Consider the following 27,680-nt stretch of genomic DNA (forward strand, 5'->3'; position numbering starts at 1 on the left):
ATTAGTGATAAAAAGTGGACAATAACATTTTAAAATATATATGCATCTTTTTATTAAAAAATATATATGTTCTTTTAGAAAAATGCACAGAAATTAACACACATGTATCTATTTAGTAATTAAAAACGAAAAAAATATTGAACCACACAATTTTCTGGAACAGTATTGGCCAGTGTTGATTGGGATGAATTGACAGATCTCTCACTAGCTATTTGTTATCTTTTGGTACGACATAATTTCAACTTTATTAATGCATATTTTTAAATAGTCCACTTTTGGTATAATTTTGAAAAACAGTCCAAATGAAGAATTTAGAAACTATGCAAGAGAATGTTAGAAGACATAATTCAGTGTAATAGAGATGGCTTTATGCAAAAAAGAAGAAAGGGAAGCAAATTTAAACATTTTAAGAGAACAAATTATCTAAACATTTAAAAAATTTAGATACAAAGTATAGTAATAAAAATTTAGATTTAATAGCATCTTTTTTATTTTGTTCCCTTGTAGGTTTTTGAGTGTTATGACCTATTGTTAAATCAGTTTTAATTACCTTTTTAAGCAAAACATTATTTTTCAAGCAAATTACTATTTTTCCCATTAAATATATTTTAATAACTGGATTCAATCAGTGTAATTACAATAATGCATTCCAGAAAATTATTTCACTAAGTGGGGTATTTATGTATTTAGCTTATTTTTTCAAAAATTAAATCCTTCGTTTTAACGTCGTTGCTGTTTGTGTTGCATGAAAATTGACATGATTCTGTAAATCTTATAATATTTTAATTGTTTATTTGATACAATGTGCAGGATTCTACAAGAAGGTAACCAAGGATAGGAACCTATGTGTAGTTTATAGACGCAACTCGACGGTTTACTGTCTGTTAAGGAATGATAAGAGGAAAGAGAAACCAAATGAACTAACAGGAGTGTACTCGATACGAATTAGAGACCAACGTTTTAACTCCAATCTGGTGTACATTGGAGCCACCTTACATAACTTAAAACAGAAAATAAAAGAACATAAACAATCTGTTAATAGGACCGTTGACAGCACAGTCCTAGCAGCATTTGCTAGGCAATAAGAGATCACAGTACACTGGGATAGTGCTGCCATCATAAAAGCCACTAGATCTAAACAGGCTATTAGACACATGGAGAAATTAGAGATATATAGAGCACAATTAATGTCTCAATGCATCAACCACAGAGACACGGATGGGCTACCCGTCTGCCTGGAAATCGTTTATTGGATAGCATAAGAATTGGATAATATATATTTGATCAAGAACCTGCATTTTTATTACCATTTATCGTTATATCATTATTAGATTGTCTGCGCAACCACAAAAATTTTTTTGTTCTCTTGCTTTTGTAAATTTGAAATATTAGTTCTTTTTATTTTTCTACAAGACTGACTAGTTTTCATTTTTTTTTTTCTTTTTTAATTAGCCTACGGAAGCTAAAACAGATGCCTGAAAACTGTTGTAGTATTGCTATTATATTTATTATGCACTCAGGATTTATTCTTGGGGAAAGCAAAGTTGAACAGAAAAAGTCTTTAATGTGAATGCAATAAAATTCTTAGCTTACATGACTGCTAATTCTTAAGTAGTATAGAAATAAAAGGCACCACAGAATATAAATAAAAAAAATGAATTTTAATTAGGAAAAGATTTTTGGAAAATTTTCTACTGTTTGCTTTTCTTCGTCTTTGGAGGGGGCCATTGCCCCTTGGCCCCTTTGGGTGTGCCATTGATGCAGCTAAAAGGAGCAATTCCTAAACTTATTATCATTGATAATGAAACATAGATATATCAGTGTGTTCAGAAATCTAGAACAACATACTTGGTTATAAAACCAGAAAAATCTCCATCACAAATTAATGGATTTTCTTGTTAAGAAATATGACTCCATTAATGGAATTCTTGGCTCAATGTCTACACTAATATAACCTCTCTTCCTTTTTTTTATTGCTGGAATATTCATATAATTCCCCTATAATTTGAATATATTAAAAGAACTGGTTACAAGAGATCTTTGCAGTTTAGGATGCTGCAAAAGTATATGAAAATCTCAATGCCATCCTTGCATTTCCAGCAAACACATTTATTAAGAACACACATTTTTTTGGTACATTTCATAAGCCTGCATCAGGTTTCCAATCTGTATTCAATTTGATAGCATTAAAAATTGCAATGTTACTTGATAAGTGATGCTATTTAATTGTAAGATATAGAATGTCCTATATTTCTCATGTGTTTGTAATCAAAAATGTAATTTAGAAACATAGTATAATATTTATAATTGTGATAAATAAAGCATAAAATTAAATGATTACAAAAAAAGATATATAATTCTTTTATATGTTGTGGTTGACTTGCCCATCTTGTGAAAAACATATCTATGTGGATTGTCATATAAAGATTTCCATGTGGCAGATAGAGATTTGCAGTCTTTATGAGTTATGCATCTTCCTTTTAATGTGACCTTAAATGTTTCTAATGTTTGTAGTTTGTGTTCATCCAGCTTTGTTTATCACTGCAAAAATATATTTTTGCAGCATCTTAAATTGCAAACATCTCTTGTAACCAGTTCCTTTAATATGCAATACAGTTAAGCCTGCAGTATTATAGTCTACAGAGAATGCTTACAAAAGCAATAAAAATTATATTTCAATCATATGACAGTTGAAGAGGTGGTAATTGAAGGTGGTCATTGACAATTTTTTACTTTTGTTTGTAAATATTGAGCTATTGGCATGAAAAAGTATAAACAGCCAATCTACTCTGTGTTGCATATTACATATTGAGGTTTTATAGCCCAAGCATTTGATTATTTTGCCATGATGAAGGAATTCTGATTCTTATTTGGTACTTAACAGACCAAAAAGAGGATACTTGCATTTGTCTTCTTTTAATTCATAATACAAAGTTCTTGTGTCATAATACAACAAAAATGAGCCTATTACCGGTGTGTATCTTGCAAAAAAGTATCGATAATAACTAATACCCATAATGGCGCATGCCCGTCGCAGCGGAATTCGGCAAATTTTTCAATTTGAAATCTGTTCTATTTTTCAAGTATTCCATTTCCACCTGAAGAAAAACTTCATAGAGTTCAAAAACGATTTTTTTGCAAGATACACACCAGTAACAGGTTCGTTTTTGTTGTATTATGATTGTAGTATATCCGATAAAACAACAACCTTTTTTTACGTTCCAGCACTATTTTTAATTACGTAAAAATGTTTTCAACTGCTTTAAGCAGCCATCTTCAGTTAACGTAATTAAAAATAGTGCTGGAACGTAAAAAAAAATTGTAGTATATTCCCAGTGTTGGTAGAGTTGAATAGTATTGTATTTCTTGTGTTTTATACTTTTGACAATGTGGATGTACAAACATTTCTTGTAACCAGTTCCTACTTTTGATCACTAAAGATGTTGAAAAATGTTTTATGCATATTTGGACAGAAGATGTCTACTGGCTATTTTATTCTTTTTATATATAGCTGGAATCCACAGAGTCCTCTTACTACCTGGTTTGACTTGGGCTGGACAGAATAAAGACTTATCTGTGTCTGGCAGTATTTAGTTAGAAGGATATTTATCAGTTTATTCAGGTCCAATTACTATTAAGATTCAGGTCCAATCACTCCTGCCAGATTGGTTTCCATTTGTGAAGCCACATCAGAGGTACAGACCTCTGATAAACTTGGCACACCACTGCGTGGGTGATTACACAAACTTCCCATTTTTTCGAAACGTCGTACTAAGAAAACCAATCTGGCAGGAGTGATTGGACCTAAACCTTTCTTCATTCTCTTCTGTGTCTTAAACCTTCATAAACTTTCAGCCAGCGATTCGTGGCTGAGATAAAACAACTTTACCAATAGTGTTTTATCCACCAACGTCAACATCATAATGAAACCATATGTCAGCGCCAGTAACAGGAAAATTCAGAAATGAGCTGTTAATCAGCCACCCTGCATTTGTATGACTCAGATTTGCACAATTCCAGTGATTTTTCTTGTATTTAGTGCCCTCTGTCGACAAAAATTTGAACTATTTTCTTTTTCTCTACCCAAAAAAATCCCCCTTCGAGAGAATAACTTTTACTCAAATCGCATTTAAATAATTGCGATTTGAATGCGCAGTTATTTGAATTGCGCATTCAAATCTTGAATGCGCAATTCTTTCCGCATTCAAGAATTGCGGAAAGAATTCTTTCAACAATTCTTTCTGCAATTCTTCCAATTCTTTCAACTTTTATGAATTTTTAAATTATTTACAAATTTATGGGACACCCTGTACATAGAGATTCTGAAGATTGTTTTTTGAAAATACTGTTGTGAAGATTTCATACTTCAGCAAGATAATGCTTAATTATGTGTCTATTTTTACAAGATGTTAGCTTAACAAGAGAAATTTTCACATGATCGGTCAGCTTGTAGTCTGGATCTTAATCTGATTGAGAATATTTGGATTGTTCTATCTTGATGATGATGATAATGGGAAATATTATAATGCCACTGAAGAACTCCAGTTCATTTGAAAGGAGGGGAATGGCATCCTCAAGGAAATGCTATGAAAACCAGGCTAATAGATGTGATTAAAAAAACAATGGAGCCAGCACAAATTACTTAATTTTAAAATAAAATTTTGTATCAATAGATATTGTTAGGTGGCTGTATATTTTTTTCCACTGCTTTTGTCATGGCAACATTCCATAAATTAAATAAAACAAAGATATTATTTTCCAGCTGAAAAATAGTGTCTTCATAATTACTTCCAGAACTGTATAATTCATTAAATTAATATTTAGTTTCAAAAATATATTCTGATAAGTTTTGTATGTATAGTAATAAAAATTTATATTTTCATAAGGAATAAATAATTGTTTATATTTTTGATTATCTGTAAGTGTAAAAAAATATAAAATTTGTTTCTTGAATTACTATGTAAACAATATGTGAATATATTATTCTAAAATATCTAAATGTACATAATGAAATCTATTTCTTTTAGTTATAAATTTAATGTACAGTTGAGCATCTATTGTCTGGAAATTCATAATCTAAAAACACTTGAACTTCTAATATAATATTGTCCTGATTAACTGAGACCTATTTAACTGATGTTCTGCATCATCCAAGATAAATTGTGGAAGACTACTTTGCCAACAAAGACAGAGAACATAGTACAGTTAATGTTATGAATCTTGGCCAAGTGATATGTACTACTCAAAAGGGGTATAGAAATTTTAAAAAAGAATTTATTATGATGACTCTTGTTAATACTAATTTTAAAAATTAAAGAAATTTTAATTGTAATTATCAAAAATTTTTTATTTTTATAACAATATTGCTGTATTTTGTTCTTCACTTACTTGTTAGAACCAAACATTCCATGTTATCCAAGGTGCTCTTGTGTGGTACCACATTAACATTACTGTACACAAATATCTCTTGGAGAATTGAAACATTTGTGTGCAATTGTTGAATAAATTTAAAAAATTAGTAAGTTATTGTGCAACACTATGATCTAGAAAAATCTATAATCTGAAATATCTCATGTCCCAATAGTGCCAGATTACAAATGCTGTATTAAAAATATTTTTAACAGATATACTAATTAACTTTTAAAATGTTTTTTATCATATGTAAAGGCTTTTTCAATGTTATTGTTAGGTTTAAATTATATAAAAACAATTTTTTAATCATAGTAATTTTTACAAGTGTACATACATTGCTAAGCTTCAATGTTTTGAATTTTAATCTAGTTTCTTTTCAAAAATTAAATAAATTAGTTTTTAAAGAAGAATGACTTTAAACTTAATTTTTTACAAGGCATTTTATCATGTTTTCACTTCAAACATTTTAAAGAAATTTTAGTAATATTGATACAATTTATTAACTTTATGTATGAAACTATACATTGCTTTATGAATATAACTTATAGAAAATAATGCAAAACATTTTTTGTTGATTTAATACAAAATGAATTAAGAAATCATTTTGATGTTCTCAGGATTGAAACCCCTTCAGGTTAAGGTTACAATGATCTTGCTGCTCAATGAATCTGCTCTATAGAAGTGTAGAAGATTGTTGATTGGTTCATTCTGTTACTTAAAAGATTGTGATTGAGTATGTTTATGATAGAATTATTTTTTTATTAAGTTTGTAGTTAAAAATTTTTGTTTCTTATATTTATTATTACTATTTTCAGATACCTAAGATAAGAGATAAACTTTGGGACAATGTGTGGACAGAATAGACATAAAAAACAAGTCTTAGATGTTCTAAAAATGGATTAATATGGATAATAAATAAGTAATATTAACTAATACATTTATAAATGTTTTATTATATTTATCAACTACAGTTAAGTCTCCATATTCATAGGCATTATATGTCTATACAGTAGACCCTCCTATAATGTGGTAGATACGTTCCATGTTATATGAATCCATGTTGTACGAGTCCCTTAAACACATGAGCCAATCATAGCCCAGCAAGTGCAGTTTAGGGGCTACAGCTGTTTGAAAGGTTTTCTTCCATAAAATTAATCAATTCTAGACTAATTTGACTCAACGTTTCCAAATCATGTATAATTTTTTGGGAATAATCCATATAAACTATGCTATAAACAAAAAATTATAGGATTACTTACCAAGTGTGCACTGTTCGACGACGCCATTGCTTAAGCTTGTTTTCATCGCGGAGCAGCTCATTGAACAATGGACATGAGTTTCTTGATCAGCGAATTTTTCGCAGAAAAATAACTTTGGAGACATCACTAATAAAAATATAATTTTTATGGCCATTGAATAATAAATGTTTTTTTAGTAGGTCCAGTGCTCGTTTAAACTCAATGGTTTGTACAATATTCGCTATTGGTCCAGATTTGGCCAATCCTGTCACAACATGAGTCGGCGATGACGTTTTACCGTGTTATACGAACCTGATCACAATTTTTTCATTGTGTTATACGAATTCATGTTATATGAACCCGTGTTATAGGGAGTCTACTGTACTTCCAATGAAAGTCTGAAATTTTTCAAAAATCTGTGATCTTGCCACATAAGTTTAGATAGTTTTACATATGCTTAAACATTTGTGCAATCATTTACAATTAGCAGGAAAATGTTTACCTATGTTAAAAAGATCTTAATTCTGTTTTATAATACTGAATAACATTTTAGAATGTTTCTGAAAATACTGTGTAAAAAATTTTATTACATAATTAAGAACAAAACATTCAATAGTATTCTCCAGACATATGACACAAAGATCACAAGCTATCCTGCTTGTTGGATCCTCGCTTTAAGAATGAAAATGCACATGCTCTGCCATAACTTAGGACGAATGCAATGAACAACAGACAAATTTTCAATTGAATTAAATATTTAATGATAAATTTTATGACTGCTTGCATGAAAATATAAATCTGTGAATACAGGTCTTGTAAATATGGAGACTTGATTGTATTAAGTAAATATTTTATAGTTTATGATAGTTTTCATTGATAATTTAAGATATTAGTAAACTTTATCATCATATTCAATAAAAACTGAATCATATTTTTGAGTTCTATCAAAATAAATCTCTATTTGTATTATTGTTGACCTTTTCTTAAGAGTGTAAGTTCGCCGACCTTTAGGGGGGGGATCGTTAATCCCGCGACAGGATGGTCTAGGGTCGTTCGCGTGTGGGTGTGAGGGAGGTGACACAGACAATAAGTGTCTCACAAAGAAACCCGTTTATTTAAACATAAAACAACTCACACTATGCACAGATCGTTACAAAGGTAAACGTTCGAACGTTTTTGTGCCGATGTGTTTCCTATCGTCGCTCGATAGAAGGCCCCGGGGCAGCGGCTGGTGCAGCGACTCGTCGGTTGGCGTCGGCGGACCTTTCGATGGACACCTTGGAACACCTCTTGTCTCCCTTGAAACCTCTCGGAAAAGTCTCTTGTCCTTCCAATTTGGCGATTACTTCAATCTCTCTTTTTCGTATTGTTCATGTTGATTGGCTCCACGTCCTTCCTTTCTCTCGTTCTCGATTGGTCCCTCGCTTGTTTCCAAGCGAAAAACGACCCCTGTTCGAGTCACGAGAAAGAACCACCTCGACAAATCTACTTGACACCCTCTGTTTACTCAGGTTGGAAAGAATTCATGGAACTTTGAAACTTGCGCTCATATTTTCCCCATTGTTGTCTAATCTGAGAGATTTTTGAAATTTAATGCTTCGATGTGATGTTCCTTTTCATAATTAACTTTTCCCTTTTTCCTAATTTTAATGATCTAAATTTCGTATACGAGCGACTTGTCAAAGGTCCATCTATACTGGAGGACATTCGTCTACAATCATTACTCATTACAATTATTGCGTTTTATTTTACATTAGGCCTTTTTGTCTTTCGACATCTTTCTCCTTTTTTTTCATGCGTCGCGGTTTCAAATGACTAACGCGTCAAATTCGATCTTTGATCGGTTTTTGTCCCTTTTAACAATGGACGATTTTCTACATTCGTTTTAACAATCTTCTAATATAAATAATTAATGTTAACCCGTTTTTGGGACTTCACAAGAGATGCATGTAAATACATTTGTTATGTTCAAAACAAGTCTGTCTGGATACAATTTCTAGATTACAAATTACTTAATTTACAAGTAATTCCCCTGGGTGTTGATATATTATCCCATTGTTCAACAAGCTGGTAGATGCTGTTCTCAAAGAAGTGCCGTGCCATAAGCAAAAACAGTCCTGAACAGCCTCAACGTACCTCAATATCAGAAGCAAATTGATGGCCTTTTAATGTCTTCTTCAGGGATTTGAATAAAATAAAAATATAATAATAAAAGTAATAATAAAATATTACTCTATTTTATAAAGTTAAATTTTTCATTATATATAAATTGCTAATAAGAAACTCAAAGCAAAGCAACTGTGAAGAAGCAGTCTTATAGTAATTTTAACTAATATTTTTGGAATTTATTTTCATTCTTCAGATCTCCAAGTATTCAAATTTTAGGTATAGTGCCATGTAAATTAGATCACAAAATTTAGAACAGTTTTTTAAACTAGACCAGTGGTGTCCAAACTATGACTCACAAGCAAAATCCAGCCCACAAATATATTTGATACATCATTTATAAATGGTAGAAATGGACCTATTTTGTATATAAGTAATATCCAAATACAGTATATCCAAATACAAATATCCCCTGATATAACGTGCATGTCAGGCGGGAAACAACACCCGCGTTATAAGGTGAACCGCATTATACCGAGCGGCGCAGTGTAACGCGGTTCACCTCTTTACTTTAGCAATAATGTCAAGCTTTTCTTTTATTCATCATGCATACAATAATTAAACACTATTTAAAATACATGCAGGAACTCAATACATACACAATTGCTCAATACGCAGTAACAATAAAATGCACTACTCACTAACACCACACAGTTCTGTATAAATATGTTTGAGCTTATCGTGTCGTGAATTTCACCCGCGCTATAACCAAGTGCGCAGCATATGAGCAGTGCTATAAGGAAGGTCCACTGTATTTGTAGTCTGCCTACCTACATCTTACAACTGATGCTCTCCTAACTAATACTATTTAGGCCATGATCTTGTAATGGTAAAGATCACAAGACCCTGCTGGGATGTATGAAGACAAGGAACCAGGCTTGTGAAATACTAAGGTGTGAATCTTTAACCCATTGATAGTGATATTGATGTCCAAGAAGTGCACTTCTGAGGGACTAGACATTACACTTCAAGGACCAACCTATATGGATTGTTATTGACCAATCCAACAAAGATCCTTAAGTCCAGAATCGTCTTCCAAAAAACAATGATGTCATTAATGTATCTTCTGTAAAGAATATTGGGGAGAAATTGAGGGTGGGCCTTATTTTCTAACTGTTGGATCACCATCTCACGAAGATCTCCCAACATTAGACTACTCATCAGGACCCTCTTCCTTGATAGTACACTATCTCATTAAATTGAAAGACCAAATAAAGTGGGCCAATTCTAAAATCTGATGATGCGAGTGTGTCATCACTGATGAGATGAAATAACATATCATGGAGCGCACGAAAACATGGTGGAAATTTGATGGAGAGGTACAGAGATTAAAATCTAAAACAATGATGTTTTGGAGGTATTGATCTATTTTCACCATCCTTCGAAATGGAAAGGATCCTCCCAACCCTAGCCGACTTTCCAACATATACAGTGTCCCTATCAGAGACACCAGAGGCAAATGCTTTTATATGTTGGGTCCACTGAACGTTCTAGGAGAAGAAGAATACAAGAGCATATCTCAGACATGCAATGTGTCAGAACATCCACAGCTCTCTCTATTTATATGGCAGACCCAGAAAGAGTTGTAGACTTCACATAGGTCAAACTTCTCCTCACAACGTCACATATACAGCATTTTAGATGGTTGGAGCCATAGGAATTTTTAAAGCTAACTTTCAGTCATCCTGTATAAATTTTAAGGAGGAAATGGTGTTGTCAATATCCTGCAGGCCTGTTAGAGACATTACAATTGTTAGTTGAACGGTCATTCAAATTACATTGTTTAAAAAGTTTTTACAAATAGGTGTTAGTTCTGATAACATTCCATTGGATAACTTCACACCTGAAGAACTTGGAAAAAGTTGGAAAACATTTATGCCGTGTTTGTTTTTTGTATTATATGCACTGAAAGTTGGGTCTGTGTCCATTGTACATATATCCTGGTGTGGAGTGATGTGTGAAACTTTAAAAAGTTGTTTCTTTTTTAAAACAGTGGATTAAACCATTATTATGCTGACCTCCTCAATTGTATATTGTATTCCAAACTTATGATTTATTAGAAAATGTTTATTCTTTGCTGGTAAGGGTCATAAATATGATTGGATACTAGTGAGGAAGAAATGGCATGAAATATATCTTACAGAATAGTTTCAATGAATTTAAGGAACACATTACCAGAACAGAAGAAATTAATGAAATTTGACAATTCAATCATATCAAATATGGCATTCAAAATTTTGTTTGTAAACTGAATTTTTCAAAAAGTGAGCTGTTCAAAACCAAGGTTTGACTGTATTTATTTTAGAAAGATCAGTATTATACATCAGTTATTCTTACACAGTATTATACATCAAATATTTTGATATCTTTCTACTTATTTGGAAAAAGTATACCTGAGATTGATGCATTTCTTGCTACTGTTAATAGTAACAGTTATGGTCTTGTACTACAGCTAGATCAAGAAAATTGCAACCACAGCACATTTCCTTGACATCATCACTGAGGTAAGCCAGATTTCCATGGATATATATATATATATATATATATTATATATATCACCAGCCCAGATATCACCCTTTCTTTATCTCAGTCACTTCTGATGAACTATACACATTCAAGTTGGCAGCATTTAGAATTTGAGAGAATGGTATTTATCCATTATACTGATAAGCTTGACAGACTAAAGGAGCTTGCATACATTGAAAAATTAGCAATTAATAAGGAAATAAACTGCAATATACAGACTATATCAACATATACTCTGTAGATAAGGTAACACCCTTTTTAGAGCACTACAGGAAGACACTAAAAATAGTTTATAGTGAGATTGCAAGATGAACTGGTGAGAATCACCTATTGCAGAAATCATCTTTATACAAACTATTGCATAATGACAAGGACAAAAGTATAACAAGTCACTTGCATCAGGGTGTATTATATCTCTACTGATTACAATATATTCTGATGGTCTGATGGGATTTGAAACGTAATAGGCCCTACATATTCCAAATCCTATCCTGTCAAATCATTCTCTAGCTCAGTGATTCTCAAACTTTTTCGATCCACCGCTCCCTTTGTTCCATAAAGTTATACCCAACGCCCTCCGTGTGAGAAAGGATTGGAAATATTCTTAGGAAAACTTTTCTATGAATCTCACACTTTGTGCCCTTACCGTACATTGTTCTCGACATCTGGAAACCATTAAATGCAATGTTTCCTCTTATCCGTTTGACAGAAGAAAGGGAACTTTTACCTTTGATAACCGTTCAGTACCCTGCCTCCAGCACCCCCCTAGATTTACTCACCACCCACAAGGGGGCGTTATCACCCACTTTGAGAAACGCTACTCTAGCTAATAGATTTAAAGAACATAGATACAGAATAGAAAAGAAAGCATCCATTATGATTTTAATTGTGTTCATCTCTGATCCTTGAGTCAATATTAGCCTTGAAGATGCTGAACTGCTGCATACTGTCTATAATATGAGGCAAATAAGGAGTCTAGAGATTCTAGAAATTTTTTAAATTAGTGAGGAGAGGTAACTATATTAATTGCAAAGAGGCAACCATTTCTAGTCTGGAAGAGCTTTTACCATACCCTGTAATGACTCTATCTGGACACAATTTTGTCCTTTGTATGAATGATAAGCTTTAGCTTAACTTATGCTATTTTATTTTTGAATGTTAAATTTTATTTATTATATATATTTATGTTTATATTTACTCTTATTTGTATTTTTTCTTTTTCTTTATACATTGAATTAATGCAATGTTATTTCATTTTTGAAATGTACAGTACATGTTCCATTTAAAACAGCTTTATTTTCAAATATATGTAAACAAAACATTCTCTTATTAAAATTGCCTTACTGTCCTTATTTCTAATTGTATTATTGTAATTGTCTACTCAGACTTTACTTTTTAGTAGCACTTTATACCAGTGTCTAAAAATTTTTGGCACAATGACAGTTCAGAGAAAATAAAGTTTTATTAAAATTCACCTGTAGTAGTAATTTTTTCTGTACACATAGATACATGTTTCAGGCCAGCATGCCCCTCATCAACAGATTTACTACAAACCACTACAATAATTAAAACAAATAAATAAGACATTATGTATAATAATAAATACCTGACATTAAAAATTTGTTTAAAAAACTTACAGTAGGAAAATTTCCCAATACCTTGTACAGGTAGATTGTACTTCCGAAAATAACAAAAGCCGATTTAAATAAATACATTTTTCTGTATAAAGTAAAATTATTATAAATTAATTAATCTTTAAAAACCGGAATTACAATATCAAGCGATAAGTTAAAACTTACATAATTCCATTTCTCCATTCACTTACAACATCAATGTTAATGTGAGTTTAACAATCACTTAAACCATTCACTGTTTGTAAATGTCATCCAGTATGGTGTCCCAGGATTGGTGAATTATTCTCCTTAAATTATTGTTTTTTCTGTTTTCTTCTTTCTTTATGTTTGTGTTAATATAATTGCCTTTTGTAATTATTGGATTCTTTCTTTTTAATTTTAATCATATTTATATCAATTTGGCATCCGTGATTATTGCAATGTTCTGCAATGGCAGACTTTGCATAATTTCCTCTGATTGCTCTTATGTGTTCTTTTATTCTAATACTCTAATTTTCTCACTTATATAAGTTTTTGCCGGGTCACAATTATAATTAAATGCTTAAACTATTTCTTTTTCTTCCAATAAATTAATTTTTTTGTTGAACCTATGATATAAATAACATTTAAATAAATTATTTTTTTCGGGTATGAAATTTACTTTCCCTTTTAAAATATTTTTCACTCTCAAAAATTTTTGGTACATAAGTTAAATTTACACATTTTTTACCTTTATCAAAATTTTTGGTTTTTATGCTGTTATAATTAATCCATTTTAACCATTTTTCTAAAATATTTTTGGTATAACCATTAAGTAAAAACATTTTTATTACTTGCTCTATTTCTATATCCTGATTTTGTAATTTACTAGTTCTATTTTGAATTTTATCAATATACATTTTAAAGATATTAAATTTCATAGTTTGTGGAACGTTAGATTTATAATGATGTACCCTTGGTATTTGCATAGGTTTTATAAATTTTTGGTATTCTAAATTATTATCAGATCTTTTTGTGGTTATATCTAAATAATTTATTTTGTTATTTACTTCTTTTTCAATTTCAAATTGTATATTATTTTCTATTGCATTTGCCTGTTTTAAAATTAATTCTTCACTAGCGTATAGTTTACAAACAGCGAATGGTTTAAGTCAGTGTGTTAAACTCACATTAACATTGATGTTGTAAGTGAATGGAGAAATGGAATTATGTAAGTTTTAACTTATCGCTTGATATTGTAATTCCGGTTTCTAAAGATTAATTAATTTATAATAATTTTACTTTATACAAAAAATGTATTTATTTAAATCGGCTTTTGTTGTTTTCGGAAGTACAATCTACCTGTACAAGGTATTGGGAAATTTTCCTACTGTAAGTTTTTTAAACAAATTTTTAATGTCAGGTATTTATTATTATACATAATGTCTTATTTATTTGTTTTAATTATTGTAGTGGTTTGTAGTAAATCTGTTGATGAGGGGCATGCTGGCCTGAAACATGTATCTATGTGTACAGAAAAAATTACTACTACAGGTGAATTTTAATAAAACTTTATTTTCTCTGAACTGTCATTGTGCCAAAAATTTTTAGACACTGGTATAAAGTGCTACTAATAAGTAAGGTCTGAGTAGACAATTACAATAATACAAAACGAATTCGAACGATCAACTAAATAAAAGGAAGAAGAAAGCCAAGTGATCGTCAAAGCACTATATTGTGTTTCGTAGTTAACAAAACATTCTCTTCTTGAATGTTATCATAAACCTGAAGAATGCCTAGAAAAGAGGCTGAAAACATATCGATTTAAAATGTCTCTGCTGGAATTGAAAGGTTTACTGTGTTTTGATCTAGTTTCAGTTTTTTTGGACTTTGTCATAAGAGACAATTTGAGGCCTACAAATTATGTAGAATTTCATTATATGATACTGCTGACAAGGAACCCTTGCATAAAAGAAGACTGTATTATATATGCATTCAAATCTATCAGTTTCAAGATTATAGCATTTTCAGCAACATTTATTTATATAACTTTCCCAAATTAAGGAAGTGAATCTAATTCATTAAAGCCAAACAATCTGTCAAATTATTTGGCTATTTTCAGGCTATGCTAATAGTTAGTTACCAATTAATTTGATCAGCAGGTTATATGGTTTTAATCAATTAAATCAGGTTTTGAGTTGATGTGAATCTAATTCTTTTTTTCTTTTGTTTTTAGAACTTGTCACTAATTAAATGTTTAAGTTATTATTCAAAATTTAATAAGGAATATATTAGTAACCACTGATGATAAAAGTAATCAAGGTTTTCATTAACATTATATAATTCATAAATATATCATAAGATATTGTAATTCGTGAGGAATTGGATTAAAGTTTACAGTAATCTATGCAAAATAAAGTTTGTCACATGGAATAAATAATTAGTGTTTAATGAAAAACCAGAGTTGAAACTGTATGAAGCAAATTATTTATACACTAGAAATTATTTTTATGATATGATGCCAAAAAGTGTTTGGCATTAAAAAGCAATGAACATGTTAAATGCTAGCTGAATAAGCTGTTATTTGATAAACATTTGATAATGAGCTGTTGTTTGCATTTCTTGGCAAGTTTTCTATCTTTTAGTCAGAATATAACTGTATAATAATGTCTGTAGATTTTTATTGGCTAGCATACATGAAAAATGGGGATTATACATAGCTTAAATAAACTTTGGTCCATTTTTAAGAACTGTTTTTATTGACTGCTTGTAAAACTTCAAATGTTATACCAATGAATATTTAAAATGTGCTGAATATAAATTTTATAAGTTACTCAGATAATGTCTGCTTGTAAAGTTTAACTATCATTAATTTTCAATGTTAACAGTTTCGATTATTTTACCTATAGCTGTACCATGTGACACAATAAATGGATTTTCTCACTGTCTGTTGAAATATCCTCAGATCCTTCCAATCATGCAAGTAATGAATTTCAGAAGACAGCAAAAGCAGATTCCTGACTGGTACATATCGAGAATTTTCTGAAACATTTATATTGTATTTAAAACCCAAGGATGACCTATACTAAAAAAGAAGTTGAAAACATTAGTATAATAAATAAATTTTTGCTCAGTATGATGATTTGATGTTATCAGTTTCTGTTTTCTTCCAGTGTTCTAAGTACTTGAATAACTTTTTCAGTTATATTTGAATGAATCATTTGTAAGTTAAGTTATACTTCACTTTTAAAGAAGTGAAGAACAACCTAACCTACAAATGATTCATTATATATATTATCTAAGTGCGGGGAAATAATCTTTAATAAAATGATTATAAGTGTGATATTTTTTTAATGTATTTTATATTGTTGTATAATCAAGTGTATCATGTTTTCTGAGTATATTCTTTTGTTTCATAATTTTTTGACTACACAATTTAATAAACTGAAACATTTGATTTTAAAAAAATCTCCTCTATACAGAGCATGATTATTTATTTATATAATTTATTTTGTACTGATATGAAAATTATTCATGTATCTTAATTTTCTATTTTCTATTGTCAAAATTATGTTATGTTAATCAGCTTAAATTACATTGAATTTCTTCTACACATTTCTAAAACACTATGTTTTCATGTTGATTTTTATATTTGTAAATTGATATTTTTTTGTGTTTGTTAATTTGTAGCAGTAATTCAAAATAATTTAGTATAGTGTATTAAATACATTGAGAAATGTACTGTATCGTTTAACTAAAATTTTTGGATAGGTATTGGATAGGTATGTTTTTTTTGAGTAGCATGTAATTATCTTATAGGTGTAATCTTAAGAAATTGTGATAATATGGAGTTAAATTCTTGTAAATAATTTTGGATTAGTATTAATTAGGGATTGCATTACATGACTGGTAATTGGCATACCAGTAATCAGATGAAAAAAATGCATCAATAAATGTACTGGCAATTTGATTTTTTATCAATAAATTTGATTTAAAAAAAAAGATAGTGGACATGTAATCATTTTTTTAAGCTAAATGTTTTTATTTAAACTGAAAAATAGTTAATGTCATTTATCTTTTAAATTATTATTTTACAAGTCTTTACAATTTTCAAAGTATTATATTATAACACAATGCTGGCAATTTCATAATTTGTTTCTTAACCTGTAATGTCTAGAGTGCAATAGAAATTTTAGTTAACAAAATAGAATATATTTATTTGAATGTAAGTGATTGCACTGCCACTTTTTAATCACAGGATTAAGCAATAAGCCTCTGGGAATAGAACAAATAAGCCTCTGGTCATTAATTCCAATACTTTCCTTCATTTCTATACAATCTTCAATCAATCAGAAACAGGGAACATTGAACATCAGGAGACAGGGAACATCAATCAGAAACAGGGAAATTTGAAATCCTGTTTAATACAGTATTTACTTCATTAGTTAAGAGCTATTATGAAGTTTAATAGAACAATAATATATAATAAGAGGAGCTTTTATCAAAGATAGATAACAGGTACCAAAAGAATTTGTTGATACTAACAAAGATAAAACTTGGATGTGATATAAATATAGAGAATGGATATAGTATCAAGACCCAACAAAAATTGCAGAAAATAAAATCAACTAAGGAATTAACACCCAGAAAGCCAGGATTAAAATTACAACTATAAAAATTCAACCCATTATCTTTTCTATACTATGGTTTATCAGTACCAATGGGAATGGTAGAGCCAGGGCATTATAATCAGTTCATAAAAGAAATTTCTTGCTTCAAAGGGGTCTTACTAAAACTAACAAAATGGACAAAGACTAATCCTTTACAATGTAAATTTCCTTGGTTTTATCCTATAAAATAAAATACCAAATAAAATACATGAGCAAATAATGACACAAAAATTGGTTTTAGTCTAAAATACAGTTTCACTCCAATGGTGTTACCATGCTTTTATTCCCTTTCTTTTTTTAATAAAATCCAACTTTTTTCTCAAATTTGATGGAACATTCTATTCTTATTCATAGTCTCAAAACTCCATCCTCTCTGTTTTTTTTCTCTCTCTAGACATGCATGCATCCCAAACCCTATTCTCATCTTTTCAGAAGAGTTAACCATAGGAAAAAACATTTTAACAGAAACAAGGATCTGAGCTTTGTACATAAAACAATATTTGAAAAAGTAGAATAAGACAAATAACTGATATACAGTAAAACCTGTCTAAAGTGGAATCTTAATAAAACTGAACCCTGCCTATACAGGAAAAGTTCTTAGGAATACAGTGATTTTCTGTATTTAACAAAAAAAACTATTCAAAATGGAAACTGGAAAAGTACTCAGTATTGTACAAGTCTGACTTATAGAATTTCACTGTGTGAACATAACACTAAAATTACCAGTTTTACACTATAAACTTTATGGTTTCTTTCTGAACTCTCTGCAGGACAAGGAATAAAACTGTATTACTTGCATGTTTATCTCTCCCCACAAAATTATCTAATTGATGCCAAACTATTTTTGTTTTTGTAGCTAGTCTGGATCTGAAGCTGTTATCTTTTACCTTAGCACTGCTTGCACTGTATAAAAAGTTGAGGATCATATTTTCAATACTTTGATCAGTTCAAGAAAGACGCGTTCTTCTTGAGTCATAAACAAACTTCTAATTAGTTAAGTTTATAATTTTACAACATCTAGACAAAAGAAAGCAGATTAAACTTTACATCAAATATTTAAACAGAATTCTCAAAATTGAATACATCTATTATACAAAGTTTAAATTTGGCATTTCTAGACAATGCCTTTTGACTAATTAAAACAACAAAAATATTATAATTTGCTCTCTCTATATAAAATAACTAGCTTAAAATTATGACTCTTCTTCCAGGAAATAAACAAAATAGAAATAATAGACAATGGATAAATTAATGTTTATGACAAATACTATACAAAAAATGTAATGATAATTTCCATCATTGTTTGGTACTATATTTTACTGCAGATGCACACTCTTTGTTCTTTATCCTGCATGGAGTATAGAAAAATTGTAAAAGATCATTTTGCTGACATTATATTTCGATGCAAATTTACTTAACAATTGTTTTGAACTTTTCACAAATAGTATTTAGTTGGTTTATAAAAGTATGAAAAATGACTGAACCTATTTTTGATTGCTTCAGTTTATACTTTTATCTCAACTACTCTTATAGTTTATATTAGTTTATAATTTAGAAATTTAAAAATAAAAATGTTTTCTTACTAACAATCCAAACATTATAAAAAGTTCTACATTTGAATTCATACATAGATCAGATTTGCTTCCACCAAAATTTCCAAACATTTAAATATTTGAATGTTCATTTGCACCCAAACTTTTCGGTTGGCAGGCCAAATTGAACATCAGTTGTAAGTAGGCAGACCACAAATATTTGGATATTCCTTATATACAAAATAGGCCTATTCTGTTATTTATAAGTGATGTGTCAAATATATTTGTGGGCTGGATTTTGCTTGTGAGTCATAGTTTGGACACCACTGGTCTAGTTTAAAGAACTGTTCTAAATTTTGTGATCTAATTTACATGGCACTATACTTAAAATTTGAATACTTCAAGATCTGAAAAATGAAAATAAATTCCAAAAATATTAATTAAAATACTATAAGACTGCTTCTTCACAGTTGCTTTGCTTTGAGTTTCTTATTAGTAATTTATATATAATGAAAAATTTAACTTTATAAAATAAAATAATATTTTATTATATTAATTAATAAAAAATAATATTAAATATAATAATTTTTTATAGAAATGCATATGTTGCAGTATGGAAGATATTTGAATATTGTGTTCCAGTTTGTACAACTATTTCAGAGTGTCTTAAGTGTTGAAGGTAATTTTTTTAATTCTTTCTTTTTATTTTTACTTTCCTGGCTGTTATTTATAATAGAGGGAAAGTATGCAATTGGTCAAAAAATGACCCCAAGATTTTTACATTTTTGGACTCAGACCTTGAGAAATGCAAAAACATTTTGAGGGTTTTTTCTATGTGTATGTTAGTTTATATGGAGGGACATAATATTGTTCACCCACTTTGAAGCTTAATAACTCTTATGCCTTTTGTTGGAAATTTCGGAAATTTTGCATGGAGGTTTGTATTAAGAGATTGATGCTATTAAATTTTGGTGGTTAAAGGTCAACGGAAATGGAGATAATGGGGATTTGTGTGTTATATCTCAGGTAGGGTTGGACTTAATGACAATTTTACTCATTAGCATTTACAATTTTTTATAAAAATTACCCTCAAAATTTAGTTTTTTGCCATTTTATAATATTTAATAATATAAAAAGTTTTAAAATAAAATCTCATAACAGATGATAGCACACACAATTTTAAAGTTTAGCTAGGAAAGTTATGCAACTTTTTACTAGACTTTTTTACAATATATTTGATGCAATGTAAATAACCAAAAAACAATGGATTTTTTTTGTATTGTTTTTATGGTAGAAATTTGGCTTAGAAACTGGTGCTATCTTTGTAATTTTTATTAAGTAGCATATTTTGTTTTATTCATCAGAATTAATTAATCATTTTAGAAACAAAGCAGAATAGATTGTCTTAATAAGATTTAAGCTGCAAACTTCTTTAAACTGACTAAATCTGCTGAAAAGTATATAAAATTTAGAATTATGTACACCAGTTCAGATTTTACTTGTTTTTTTTTTTTACAAAATTTTGATTTAACATGGTTGATTTTCAAAATTAATTTAGAAAAAATTTATTGAAATTTATTAAATCAAAACAAATCATGTAAAATATAATTTAAATTTTTTTAATGATTTGTTTTAACAAATTTTAATAAATTTTCTCCTTTTTAAAAATCTTTATTTCATTTTAATTTTAAGAAAAATATTCACACTTCCTTTGAATGCAAGTTCTAATAATTGCTTTTAAAAAAAAAGTAAAAATTTTTTTAACAGTTATTTTTAATCGTCTACATGGACATTACTCATTACTATGACTTTACACCAGTGTAAAGTCCTAGTAATGAGTAATGTCCATGTAGACAATTAAAAGTAACTTTAGAAATAAGGATTGTAAGGCAATTATAATTTTTTAACAGTTTTTTAAAAATAACTCTCAGAACTTGTGCTTAAACTTGCTACACGCCCAAGCAAATTTTTTAAGATTTGGCTGTTTTTTACAAATTATCTGAATTCATGTGACAACAGTGGGTGTGTCTAGAATTCCAATGACAGTCTGTTTTATGTGAAAGCTGCTTGCCATCACCTAGCTTGTCCAATCAGTGTTTCATTCAGATTTACCTACAATTGAAGCAGTCAGGAAAAATTAATTTGAAGTCTAATGATTTGTTTTATGATTGATTTTTTTTTTTTTTTTTTACTTCTTTCAATACAAAATAATTTTTGTATGCTATTTGGTGTTAAAAGCTAAAAATATTTTTTGTATTTAATTGAAAATGTCAAATAAAAACTTATGAAATTTGTGCAAATAATAATAACTTTATGAAAGTTTATTGTTAAGTAAGTTACAATATCTCTCCTCTGATTTAATAACTAAAATTAAAATACTTTAGTTAATCATATTATATTATTTTTACTGGCTTTTAAGGTCTGAGACTAATGTTCTATTTTTTTCATAAGGACAGTATATTTTTTACACAGAATTTTTTAGGAAGAGAATTGGATGTATAGCCATTTCTGAAATTATTAATTAAATTAAAATACTTGAGATGTCAACTTTAATTACTATCAGGTTAAACTTTCAACGTAAAAATAATGTAAAACTATCCAGCAGTATTCAGTTATGTACAATACTTTAAAATATAAATAAATAAATGAAGTGAATTTTGGGTTTAATTTATATATATTAATGCAACATAGTTTCCTGCAATTCACATATCTACATTACTGTATTTACAACTGAATTTACATCCATATTATATTAAAGAAATTGGTACAAAATTTCTTGATTTTCTTTTGTGTTTTTATTTATGTAGTTATTTAAAAATTACAGATAAAAGGTCAAAATCTTTTAGTTATTGATATATAATTTTTCATTTCTGTTTTATTTCACATTGAAGTGGTGATGATTTAAGACATCAGATTCTCAACACATTCACTTTATTCAGTACCATATCTTTTATATATGATACTGAATAAAATGAATGTGGCAGTGGTGTAGAAGTAGGAGAGCACACCGGTAACAGGTTTGAAGAGTTTATTAGTATTTTATATATTTGTTTGCCAGAACATGTTTTGGGTTTCCACTTGTTTTCTGTTGGCATGATGCACAGCTTGTACAATCATTTGCTTCTTGTTTTTTACAATAAAACCGATCTTCAGTTTGTCAATATCCTTTACAACACTTCTTTATTTTAATAACTTATATTTTAATATGAACTGGCCAAGCAATGTCTTGAACAGTGAAAGTATCAAATAAATGTTTAATATATTAATATAAATTAAAGTTCATATTGAAATTTCAACAAAAGAAAATAATTTTTCCATATTTATTTAATTAAAATTTGTTAAAATAAAACTTTATTTTTCTTTTGATTATTGTAAGAACAATCAAGCTATTATACATCAAGCTATTATAGAAAACAAATGTTAGAAATTATTTTGCAAAATGACATTTCTGAGATGGTAAAGATTTTGGCAAGTAATTGCCAATTTAATTACTATTTAACTTCCGATATGTAGCTGTTATTTATCCCTATGGCATATCTAAAATATTTCAGCAAAATCTCATAGTTTAGATTATATTAAACAGTCTTGTAAAAAAATTTTACTTTTATAATTCTAATCTAATTTTACCTGGATAATAGAAGTGTTTTTAAAACTTTTTTCATGTTTTTCATAGTTTTTAACCAATGACTAACCAAAACCTTTAAAGCATTAACAAAGCAATAGATTACAAATACAAATTATATTTAATTAATATGCCTTTGTGTCCTTAACTTAATTTAAACTTATCTCGTCTACTAGTACTTTATCAATTAACAGGACTTATTATACTGGCTTTATGGATGCAGCAATTAGGTCTTACAGATCAGAAAAATAGAATAGCATAAACTATCTAGATATAACAATTGAAAGAAGAGATGATAGACTAATTTATAAAAAAATATGTTAAACCTATACAAATTCCCAAAAGAATTAATTACAAATCAGTCATTCCAGTTAGTATGAAATATAACATATTTAAAATGTATATGAATAAAATAAGACAAAGAACAAGTGAGACTGAAACACAAAAACAAGAAGAAGAAATGATTAAAATATTGATTTTAAATGATTATCCAAAATACGTACTGAATAAATGGATAGGAAAATTAGAAAATGATAAACAATTAAAATTAATGGATAAAGAGAAAACATTTGTTAAATTATATTCCAAAGTTATTTGAAAGAATTAAAAAAGTAGTAAGAAGTAGAATTAATTTAATACCAGAAAAATAAATTCAACTAAAAAATATCTGTGTTATAGAAACAAAGAAAAAATATGACATAACAAAAGAAAAAGGCGTGGTGTATTCATTTAATTGTAGTTATAACTCGAAAAAAAACATATATTGGTGAAACAAAACAAAAATTAAAAATAAGATTAAATGAACATATTTGAGCAATTAGGAGAAGATATGCAAATTCAGCAGTGGCTGAACACTGTAATTCAGAAGGTTGCGAAATTGATTTGAATACTGTGAAAATAAGGAAAAAAAAGAGGAAAATAATTATAAAAGACAATTATACGAACACATCAATATAATTAAACAAACGGATAGAATAAATAACAATACCAGAAGAGAGATACACCAATCATTGAGAGAAGAGAGGGGGGAGACATATAAAAGGAAGGATTGGAACGGATTGGGGTGAGGTTTAAGTGAATGTAAACAACCAGTGATGAATACATATGGAATTATTTGGTTAATATTGATTTTGAATGTGCTTGGAACTAGGAATGTGTTTAAAAACCCAGAACATGTAAGAATTTTATTATTTTATTGTCGGGAATTTTATGTTTATTTATGATTGTAACAAAATTTATTTTAATTGTAGAAAATGTCTTTTAAGTGCCTGCTGATGAGGGACAAACAGGTCCGAAACACAATGTTAAAGTGTATGTGTTCAGGTGATTTAAATAAACAATATTATTTCTGATCTGTAAGACCTAATTGCTGTATTCATAAATCCAGTATAATAAGTCCTGTTAATTGATAAAGTACTAGTAGATGAAATAAGTTTAAACAAATTATATTTGTAAAGTGTATTTTTGTACTTTTTATTATCTAGTAATAATGACAACTGTGACCAGAACACATTATGCTAATTTTATATTTCAAATCTTCTAGAGTTTTCCATTATAGCTATATACATGTACTGTACTTATGCTAGGTTTACAAAAAATTTATTTTATTGTTAATGTTTTTATCTGTTCTAATATGCATATGAATTGACATTAATCCACTATTTTTATTTATGCCAACATCAGACTCATTAATCATTCCATATTTTACTTACAAAATTGAATCAATATAAGTATTTAGATTGATGTTAAGTTTCAAGAATTTTCTGTGATTGAAATTGGTCTACAAAGACCAAAAGACATTTTCACATAATGGTGTCAAGAAATTTGCAATTTAAAGAACATAATTTTTGTTATTTATAGAGAGAAATGCAGGAACCTTCAGCTGTAACAACTCAAAATATCACAGTTGTACCTCAGACTATACCTTTATATCAGGATACATCCCATCATATAATTGGACAATGTGCAGATGTACCTGAAGAGCAAATAACATCTAGCCAAGGTGTGGTGAATAGAGTTCCAACTGCTCAACCTGTATTGGATCCTCAGGCTCAGGCACAGTTTGAAGCTGATAAAAGAGCGGTGTATAAGTAAGTGATAACTTTTAATTTTTTGTGTAGCTTACAGATTTAATTACAAATTTATTAAGTCTACTTCAAAAAATTCAATTCCAATTAGAATAACTGCTCAAAAATATTTTTCAGTTATATTAATTGCTCTAAATGTAATACAGTAAGTCGTTTATCCGAACCCCGGTATCCGAACGCTTTCCAGTCGGACTGTGTCGTGCTGAATCGAACTTTTTTGATACTAGATTTACTTCTAAAGTATAATTTTTATGTTTTTATATTTTTCAATATATTTATTTTGTTTGTACAAAATAAAGAAATAATTTTTAATGATACAATAGCCTCGATTATTATTATAAAAATTTTTGTTAGGCTTAAAATTGACAAAAATTCAACATGAAGCGACACGCAACGGAGAAAAATTTCAACATCAGATAGGTTAATATATTTTTACGTACATAAACGGTTATCCAAACAAATCACTTATCCAAACAACCCGTCCTTAATTGATTCGAATAAACGACTCTCTACTGTATTTATAAATTTCTGTTAATTTATTTTCAAGATATTTTATGGAATGCATTTTTGATTTGAATTAAAAGTTAATAAATTGGTTCATCATCTGTTTCAGTTTTAAATTAAATTGTATTAAGGATGATTTATATTAAATAATAATACTTCATTTACATTTTTCAATACATTTTATCATTGGTAAATCAGATCATTGGAAATGAAAAATGTAGCCTAATGAAGTTTTATTTTGAAATTTATTTCAGATTTTGATATAATGATTATTTTAAAATATTACTTGATACTTTAACTACTACTTTACAATAACTTGTATATAATATTTTATCAATTTTTTTATATTTGTTTGAATTTTTTTTAATGTTTTCCTTGAAACACTTTCTGGACTATACTAATTGCAGTTAGCCACTGACCCGTCCACTATTCATCCTAGCTGCATTATGCCAAGTATGGTAGCTGTGTAATATTCAATGCACAATGCAGCTTTGTACATTGAATAGTATGCAGCCTGATCTACTCAGAACATTGTAGCTAAGCTTACTTTTTTGTTTAACTGACTCAGACTGAGTATCTATTATAAATATTTGAATTTAAAATTATATGCACTCCTCGGAAGAAAAATCAAATCGCCTAAAGATAACTTTTTCATTTATATAAATAGTTTAATTTTTCTTAAAATCTCTGAGAAGGGCACAGCCTTTAAGATTGAGCTGCTGTCAATAATGAATAAAAATATATGTCAGCAAAATTTAGATTGAAATGAATTTTCCTTTTATCAATTTCATTTATATAGCAGTTTTGCTATGTCTAGTCACTTCTGTTGCTCTAAACAAATCTGCCAGCATACAAATTAGTTGAAAATATATATTTTCTTTTCATTAAATACTGAGCATTTTGATATAAACATTATTGACTTTGAATGAAATGTAATGAAAACAAAAGTTCAAGGGGGAGATTTTTTTCATTACTGTTAAGTCTGGTAAATGTAGAGTTTCAATGAATGAATTCTTCTCTGAGTTAAAATAAATAAGTTTCATCAGAATATCCAAAAATACAGTCATAGAGAATTGTGATTTCTATAATGTGGACTTGTTTTTCTACACACACACACACACACACATATATATATATACACATACACACACACACACACACACACACACACACACACACACCATGTCAGGGTAAAAGCTTAAGTTGGCTGAGTTCCATGGAGGGCCATCATGGATACATAGTTATCCCCAGTCGGCACAGCAAGTGATCCATATGGTTATATTGTGTTAATTTAGGAAGTAAGGATCCGACAGAGATCAGGATAGTATAATTGACAAATACATCTGCACAATAAACAGAAATTATAGATTTTAATCTCTCTCCAGAATGAATTTTTCATCCAGATTACTTCAAATTAATGAATTTATTTCTAATTATTAAATTTAATACAAGATGACAATCTAACTGTGTCTACCTTTAGTTGAAATTACTTAATACTTATATGGTTTCATTAACCAAGTTCTAGCCCAATAATTAATCTGGCCAAATCATTTGATTATTCATTATTATTTTGTATTAACTTGATATTTCTTTGAAAAAAACATTCTGGATTTAAATATCTAACTATATAAAACAATTTTAATGTGATGTTCATACAAAACAGTTAGTAAATACAACATGGCAACAAAGATTTATTTTTTTAGGAAATAAATACAAAATTTTTTTATTTTTACCATCTATAATATATAATTTATATGTCTTTAAATAAATAAAAAGCTTAATAAACCAATATCTGTAACTAATAATCTGTCTGATATTTGTTTTCAGGCATCCTCTTTTCCCTTTGCTTGCTCTATTATTTGAAAAATGTGAATTAGCTACTCAAAGTGCTGAGGTTCCTTCTTCAGAGAGTTTTAATATGGATATTCAAGCATTTGTACAGCATCAGGAAAGAGATAGAAAGCCCTTTTTCAGTGAGGATCCAGAAGTCGATGGCTTAGTAAGTTTATTTACATAGCTGATATTTTTTATTTAATTTATTGATTTTCTATTTTGTTTGAATAAAATTGGGTGTAAAAGAACTAAAATTTATTTGATTTAACTCATTTGAAATATGTATGGTTTTAAAAATTATTATTATTTTTTTTTTTTTTTTTTTAAATTTATTTACTGTAACATCACTTAATTGCCCATTGCTTACTTAAACACCTATGAGCGATTAAGTGAATGTTTTTCTTTCAATACCATAGTATCATAAAAGCTAATTTCCATTATACAATTTTGTCTAGCAAAACAAATTCATACAGACCATTGCCTAGCAATGACCCATTT

At 28.8% G+C, this 27,680-nt stretch overlaps 1 protein-coding gene across 7 annotated transcripts in view; it reads left to right on the forward strand.

Annotated features, from left to right (window-relative positions):
* LOC136976803 (homeobox protein PKNOX1-like) overlaps positions 1 to 27,680 on the forward strand; it is a 62,837-nt gene that overhangs the window by 13,674 nt on the left and 21,483 nt on the right. For 5 of the 7 annotated variants that reach the window (XM_067272175.1, XM_067272179.1, XM_067272174.1 and 2 more), the window contains exons 2-6: positions 6,030 to 6,145; positions 6,228 to 6,331; positions 19,732 to 19,815; positions 24,619 to 24,848; positions 27,177 to 27,348. In XM_067272175.1, coding sequence (XP_067128276.1) covers positions 24,625 to 24,848; positions 27,177 to 27,348 — 396 coding nt within the window. In that variant the 5' untranslated portion in view covers positions 6,030 to 6,145; positions 6,228 to 6,331; positions 19,732 to 19,815; positions 24,619 to 24,624. The remainder of the gene's footprint in view (positions 1 to 6,029; positions 6,146 to 6,227; positions 6,332 to 19,731; positions 19,816 to 24,618; positions 24,849 to 27,176; positions 27,349 to 27,680) is intronic. The other 2 variants (XM_067272177.1, XM_067272176.1) reach the window with 1 other exon arrangement.

Source organism: Centruroides vittatus, unplaced genomic scaffold (genome assembly GCF_030686945.1).
Source record: "Centruroides vittatus isolate TY-2023 unplaced genomic scaffold, ASM3068694v2 contig_425, whole genome shotgun sequence".
Classification (NCBI taxonomy): domain Eukaryota; kingdom Metazoa; phylum Arthropoda; class Arachnida; order Scorpiones; family Buthidae; genus Centruroides; species Centruroides vittatus.